Source organism: Tupaia chinensis, unplaced genomic scaffold (assembly GCF_000334495.1).
Source record: "Tupaia chinensis unplaced genomic scaffold, TupChi_1.0 Scaffold144724_1, whole genome shotgun sequence".
In the NCBI taxonomy this organism is placed as follows: domain Eukaryota; kingdom Metazoa; phylum Chordata; class Mammalia; order Scandentia; family Tupaiidae; genus Tupaia; species Tupaia belangeri.
The window spans coordinates 6,069-13,849 of record NW_006204584.1 but is presented as its reverse complement, the minus strand read 5'-3'; the positions used below and the strand labels follow the sequence as shown (position 1 = coordinate 13,849).

Below are 7,781 nucleotides of genomic sequence, written 5' to 3'. Positions count from 1 at the left end.
TTCCAAATTCCATTTCTAGGTTAGTAAGAACAAACGGAAAATACGAAGCATGTGAAACTTAATTAAAATAAAGTGATGGGAAAGTACTGTTGAGCAAGGGAAAATGTTAAAGACTGGGAGGTGTGTCACACGATGATAAATGAGTTAATCCACCAAGAATAGAGCAACACCTGGTGTGTGAAAAAACAACAAAAGTGTTAGATATGTGAAGCAATAACTGATTAAAAACAAAAAGAGAAAGAAAACTCCCAAATTCCACTTAGGTTCTTCAGTACCTCTCTCTCAATACTCAGTAGAACAAGCAGAGGGAAAAAGAATCAAAGATATGAAGAATAACATCAACCCTTTCAATCAACTGGCTCTAGCTGACATTAACAAAATCTTTGCCTATCAATGGTAGAATACATATTCTTTTCAAATACCCATAGAACATATATCAAGATAGATCATATACCATCGCATGACACATGTCGGGTCATGAAGTGTGCCTGAAAATAGTTTAGAAAGACTGTTGTCATACACAGTATGTTATCTGACTACAATGAAATCCAACTAGAAATGGATAGGCCTTAAATAATGGATAAATCTGTAAGCACTGGGAAAGTAACCAACACACGTTTAAATCATAAATCTGTCAAAGTGAAAGTCCCGGTAGAATTAATAAAGAAAAAAGTATCAAGTGTAATGAAAAGGAAAATAAGCTTATGAAGATTTGTGAGATGAGCTAAAGCAGTACTTAGAAGGAAATTTGGGTCAATGAATGCCCACAATGAAAGGAACCACAAAGACTGTGTGTTTGTTTTTCCTGAATGATGATTCAAGCTTTGGTTATAAATGTCAGTGGGAATCTGATATTTTAATACTTACAAAGCAGAGGGTGCCCATTAATGTTTAACTGTAAATGGGCCGTATTAGCACTTTTTGATTCTGGGAGACCCTCGTTCTTATAGACCTTGTTAATAATGGGCTGTGGCCTTACCAATCAGCTGGGCACCAAAGAAAGCTCAGATATGCTGTCTGTTCCTGTCCTGCAGGATTACTCTGCTTCCTACATGTTTTCCATCTTTAATTAATAATATGTGACAGGTAGCACAGTGTATCAGTGACATGTATCACAGTGGAAGCCACATCCCACTTGATTGATCAAGCTTGTTTCCTGGTCCCAACAAAGTAGATGGACAGATGTGTTCACAATCCTAATGGGCTAAACAATTGGTGTAAAAAAATAAACTTACATCATGACCATTATTCTTTATAGGGTGCTTTCTAATTCTTGTCTATTGTTCACTGTGCTCTTGCCTTCCAGAATCGTAAAAGTAAATGAATCAATGTAAGGTACGTTAGTTAAAGGTTAAGCCACCATAGCAAAGATATCCCCAAACTTAGTTGCTGAAATCACATGATATTTTATTTCCTTTCTGACACTCTTATTGTAGTGCAGACTGGTGAGTATAGTCAATTCCACGTGACCATTAGATGACTGAAGCATCAATTTTATCTTTACTATTTTGTATAGCAGAGCTCTTTAATATAAATTTCTGTAATGATTTAAATGAAGTCTTTCTGCACTGCTCAGCTTAATACCCTCTAGCTACATGGAAATTTGGGTCCTAATTTTAATTTAATTTGATTGAAATTTTTGAATTTAAAATAAACAGAAGTGACTGCAGTGAACTCAATGAAATCTTCAAATATGAGCAGCTTTCCTTTTTTACAAAATAAATAAAACATATGGGAGGTAGGAGAAAAAGATATATTTTTAAAAGTTTTCAGTATATCTGGTTGCTACTGCCCCATTGTCCCAGTTGTGGTACAAAGGAACACAGATGCATGACACTGTATCTGACCTGCTGGAGTTAGGCTGTGAACAAAACACTGACTTCGTGTGCACACCAGTTGTAAGACAGCAGACATCTGTCCTTCATGCCACAAGAAACCGGACTGTACATAGCATCCATTGAATGTCTGAAGCTGTTTACTACCTTATTTATATTGTTTCATAAAAAGGACAAGGACAGGGACCAGCAGTTGGAGTAATGGCTGTGTCGCTGGACTCCCACGTGGTAGACCGTGGTTTGCGTCCCGGATCCGGTGGCTAAAACTCAACCTGGGGGCGTGTGTGTGCGTGCCCAGGATCCCGAGAGGAGAATGGAAGGGAAGGCATTGCGGTGTGGCCATCCCCCCGGGGAGTGATTTCTTGCTTTCTGTCTCTCTGTCTCTCTCTCTGCCTGGGAGCGCGCACGCGCCCTATAGCAAAAACATCTAAAAAAAAAATGACAAGGACTATAAATGGAAAGCAGCTATTGAGTTACTGAGTTATCAGAAAACTCTATTTCTGACCATTTCTTCAAGTGATTATAGTTTTTTTTTTCTTTCTTTTTGTCATTATAGTGACAACTTATTTATGATAAACGATACATTTCATACACAGGCTTCATTGCTGATTCTTTTAACAGATGGGATTTATGGTCATATTAATGATGTAAACATTTAAAAAAAGCAATGTTTGAATTTCTTTAAAAAATACATAGAAGTAGGAATTAATTTCAGGTAGGTCTACACATTCTAAGAATAATTCATCTTTGAAACAGAGGATATTGACCTGAATTGCCACATTTAAATGTTATTTAAAACCTTACCCATAAAATATTTCAAGAGGCACTTTCCAAAACTCACTCATGTCAGTAAATTAATACAAATTTTCCCATTCAAATATCAATACAGGAATAGTAGTTTAAAGTTATCCAGTCTATTTCTGATCATAGGAAAGAATGCCTTTGACATACAACAATCTGAGTGGCATGCCCTAAACTATGCGAGAAACCCTCATGGTGTACTGCAGGAACTCCTGAAGGTCACAGAGGATGAGGCGCATGGCGGTTTTCTTCTCCCAACCAGTCAACTCATTTAGCATTTCCACCAGGCTGGCAGTTACCTCTGGGGCAGGGCCCGTTATGTCACATGGGCAAGATACCTGATGGGAAACATAGCAGAAGGATTGTTCACATACAGAAAAAATTCCTTTGTAAGGCATAGGTGTTCTAGGAGGTAGGGAGATGTCCAAATCTGTACTGACTGACATGATGGAAGCTATTGTTCTCACTGGCTCAGGTAGGGGAGGTCATTCTACACGAGCCCACACTGCATAGGGCCCTTTCACAGCAACTGAATTCTATCCATTCCTCAACTGCTCTGTCACAAATGACATGCTAAGCATCAAACCGGATAATCTACTGTGATACTTATTTTCTACTCCACTTTCTGAATAAGTGCTTGGCATAGTAGAAATTCAATAGATAAATAAAGAAGACATAGCTCTAGCCAGTTTAATGGATTTTCCTAGGTTTCTCCATAGTATAGTTTCTCCAACAAACCTTTGCCATCTATTAGACATCTGTTGGGAGTCTACTGATCTGATGGTATACAGAGGATGGGAAATTCTTTTCTGGAGATCTAGGACTATAGGGATAAGTCATTGTGGGAGGCATTGTGCCACCAAGTATGTGTGTAACATTGGCATCACTATGGAGCCTTTTAGAAAAGAAAATTTTAGGTCCTCTGTAGCCCTGCTCAACCAGATTGGCCATCACAGCAAGATCCCACTGGGAATGCCGTTCATAATAAAGCCTTAGAAGTCCTGGTGGAAGAGAAACTACTAGAAATGGCAGAGGTAGAAATAACACTGAAGTTTTCATTCCAGTGCCCTTCTGCTCACACTTTGCTTGGCTCATTCACACACTGCCCCTCAACTCTCCAGTCTCTGCTCTTTGAATATCTAGCTCTTGGAGACAAAACAATTGGTACCTCCTCAATCAGCCTGTAGTCTTTGCCTATAACCCAGCAATAATACTGTAATAAAAGGAAAAGTAGCAAAAACTGTTGAAGAAATCTTAATGAACAAATGTCACTAGTAGTAATTTAAATATTCATATTTTCTCTCCAGCCTTGGTGGAGGAGTTAAAGTGGCTGGAAGCCACATTATTAAATCTGCAGTTCAATTCCTGAACCTGCAGCTTCAAAAGCAAGCCAAGCAGTGTATGTGAATTTCCCATCATCATAATGGGAAGCAGTAATGTGTTAAAATATTACAGCAGAGTTATTTTCATAGGGGTTACCTCTTCTCCTGTGAATGAGCAACCACTCTGGATATGTTTTTGTAAATTGGACACTAAAATCCACATCTCTTAATCACTTTAATTACAGTAATAAAAGAACTTTGCAGAAGAGATCCAAAACCCATTCCAATAACAAATATTTAAGCTACCAGAAGATTTCTCAGACCCTTTCATGAACATGAAACTTTCAATTTGAAGCAATATTGCACTTGTGATATATGGAGGATGGGAAACTGCTTCCTGGGACCTGTCTTCCCTATACGTAGGGATGAAATGAGGAAATATTTACCTTTTTGTGCAGGATATCAAAGAGGGCTTTGGTAGCAATTGGCAGAGCATTAGAGCTTGCCTTATTATTAAAATTTTTCTGGAGGTATTCCAGGTACACCTGAAACTCCAAAAGACCAGTACTGATTCTTCGCAGGCAAGTCTCCTAAGAAGAAAGACAGTGGAAAATTTTATATTACTAGGAAATAGAATCCATTTTAAAAGTTAAATTCCTATACTTTAGCATCTTCTTTCTCTTCCTCTCTAGGGACCATCACGTATCTGTTCAACATTGTGTTGTGTGATGTAAGACAGCACTAATTTAGATAGATGCGATGTCAGAGAAAGCATTTTCATAATATTATTAATAACCCAACAAACAACAGAATATGTCAAGTAAATCCTCCTCTGAGACTCTCATTGGGGCCTTTCTGATAATTCAGTCCTTATCAATGTTGGACTGACCCTTCTCTTTATGGAATAATTAACCACGTGAGCAGATCATCTGTTCATCTGTGCAGAGAAGGGTGGGGAGAATGACCATTGTAATAAGGACATGCCATGATCTTCTCTGGGGAGCCAAAATTGAGAAAACAGTCATAATAGTCTCACAGGGAAAGAACAAGGTTAACCTGCAGGCATTGCTAGGATTTGACAGCTGTGAAAAATCCCAACTAACAGAGACAACTCTGGCAATAAGTTTCCTAGAATGAATCACGTTTCAAAAAGTTCAGGGAGGCCTCATTGTCAAATTTACATGTGTTCTGATCATTGTATCCAGTTTTTGTTGCCTGCTTAGGTCTCTATGTCTGTAACAGCAATGGCATGCACAAGGGAATACTTTTGCCTATGGCATAGTGAAAAGGAATGGGAGGAGTTCATACCTTATCAAATGTAGTGTGTAAGCATTTGTCCTGCTCAGTCAGTTTTGGAACATTCATATTGTTTTTTGACAGTGCCACCTTGCTTTTGCAGATATCAGTTGGCTCATCGAACTGAGAAAGAACACCAGAATTCTTATCATATTAGTGTCCCTACAGCAAGCCCCACCCCAGTATCAATTCATGTTCTACCAGAGGCAGAAAAGCTTAGGAAAATGAAGTCATATCCCACTGACATCCTTCTGAGAAGCAATTCATGTTCTACCAGAGGCAGAAAAGCTTAGGAAAATGAAGTCATAACCCACTGACATCCTTCTGAGAAGAATCGAGTGGAGCATACAGTACTTGCATTTAATCCCAGGTTCACCTGCGAGTTCAGGCTGGAACTTACTCTGAGTTAGAGTTCCTTATCTTTAAATTGAAGTCATGAAACACATGCCTTGTTTAATTTCTATTTTGACTCCACATCATATTTGTGTAAATCATTTGGACATGGTAGATATTTCATGTATGACAGAAGTTTAGGTAATAAAGGGGTGAAAATAGTGTAGCCATTATGGGACTATCTGGAAAAAATTTTTGAGATCATCTAATATAACACCACAATTTTAAAGATGGAGTCTATATTTCTATACCGAATTCCAGAGAACATGAAAGTAAACTTACAGTAACTGTCCTTCAGTCCTGGTACCTAATCACCTTTCCAGTGTTCTTTTACTTCTACCAACTGAGTCCAAACACCTTGAATTTTGAATTGATACAAGCATTAACCTACTTATGGTTTTGCCACTTTGAGGGCTCTAGTATGAATCTATTCTATAATATATAGAATCCATATATTAAGGGGAATGTCTTAGGGGAGACCTAACTGCAGAACTTACGTATCTATAAGGTCTGCACCTGTCCTGAGAAATGGAATGCTTATTTTAGTTGGCACTTTTTTTCATTCCCCCAAAGGTCTGATGGAATAAAGATGGTTTATAGACATTATTTTTGATTACAGAAAGGTCTACCTGGCGAAACAATGATACTTGGATCATGCCAGGTAAGCAGCTGAAATCCCTAGGTGCTTGCATCAAACTTCCATGGAGTTTATTCAACAAAGAAGAGCTTCCAGAGTACAGCAGTTAAGGTAAACACACAAAAGTCTAGTCTGCCCATTGTAAAGTGTAAATGTAAGGTGCCCAAGAAAGCAACCAAGTCTAATAAATGTTAATTATGAATCTATATTAATATCCTATCAACAAGCCTGCTCACCTCCTCTTTCAGCTTATCGATTTCAACAAGAAGAGAGTTGATGAGTCCTTCCGTTTTCTCTGGTTCTGTGGTGGTGGTTTCAGAAGTAGCCATTGCTACCAGCATCCCCAGAAGGATGGGACCTAAAGTGACTATATCCAAAGGAGAAATAGAGTCAGTAGGGCTTAGGCTGTATATGCACAACAAGGAGGTCTTTCTAGTTCTTGGACACTTTTCACCCTCATTTTCACTACCACCCAAGGGCTACACGCCCTTCTTTCTCACACAGGTGTATCCAAGCCTATAGTTTTCCTTCACTTACTTGTCGAGGAGAAGGTCATTGCTGGGATCCTGGTAGGCAGATGGAAGGCTCTTTGGTCCTGGTTGACTGAGAGACACGATGTGTCTCAGATATTCTCAGCCTCATATATATTGAGGTTGAATCACTGATCTTGAGACGATTGTGGAAATTCTATATTTGATAACCATCTTTGTTGACTGGTTGCATTGAGATCAGGGCAAGCAGAGTGAGTAGAATCCTTTTGATTGTGTAATACAATGTTCATTAGCCTCCCAGGTATTCTGCTCTCTCCCTTTGGTTTCAACAAGTTCATGCCCTAGGAAAAAAAATTTGTGAGAAAAAAGGAAAACATCTTCTGCCCAAACATTCAAATGAAACAAAAAAATAAAGAGATAGAGTAGAAAGTTCATGGCATAGACTGTTCCTTGTGGGATACCTCCTCAATTTCTCTTCCTTTCTCTCAATCTTTATTTTTCATATGCACATTGGCCCAAGAGAAAATTTAAAAGAACAAAGAAGGAAAAATGTCTTATGGCAGGAAGTTCAAATTTTTACAATAATTTTCCCTTTATTGTGAAACATTAATTGTTCAAACAAACAAGGTCCTTTGAGTTAGGTAACTGGCCAAGCTTCTCTTGCACCATCACCTTGTACAAAACCTTCTGTTAAGTGTTTTTATGATAGAAATCCCCATTGCTCCCTGTGCATAGTTACTACCATTATTCTAACATCCAAATATGGCTGTCTAGAAGAAGGGGACTGAAATAACATCATGTTTTCTGACCATGGCAGCTAGGATAGGTACAGTTGTGAGCATGGGAATCAATATTTGTGGGTCTACTTGGTGTGACAGCATGTGCGCCGAGCACATTGCTAGCATGAATCATTGTTAGTGTTCGTATCTTGGTGGGGGGGAGGGATGTGCTGGTTAGGAATGGGCTTACCTTACTTTAAAGTCTCAGTGCAATGTCCTGAATTGTA

At 38.6% G+C, this 7,781-nt stretch overlaps 1 protein-coding gene across 1 annotated transcript; it reads right to left on the bottom strand.

Annotated features, from left to right (window-relative positions):
• Positions 1-2,806: 2,806 nt before the first annotated feature.
• On the bottom strand, positions 2,807-6,613 carry LOC106733746 (interleukin-6-like). The gene is made up of 4 exons (XM_014583773.1): positions 6,521-6,613; positions 5,267-5,377; positions 4,405-4,548; positions 2,807-2,974 (listed from the first exon to the last, which is right to left on the bottom strand). Exons 1-4 carry the CDS (start codon positions 6,611-6,613, stop codon positions 2,807-2,809), a joined length of 516 nt encoding a protein of 171 aa, XP_014439259.1.
• Positions 6,614-7,781: the final 1,168 nt, after the last annotated feature.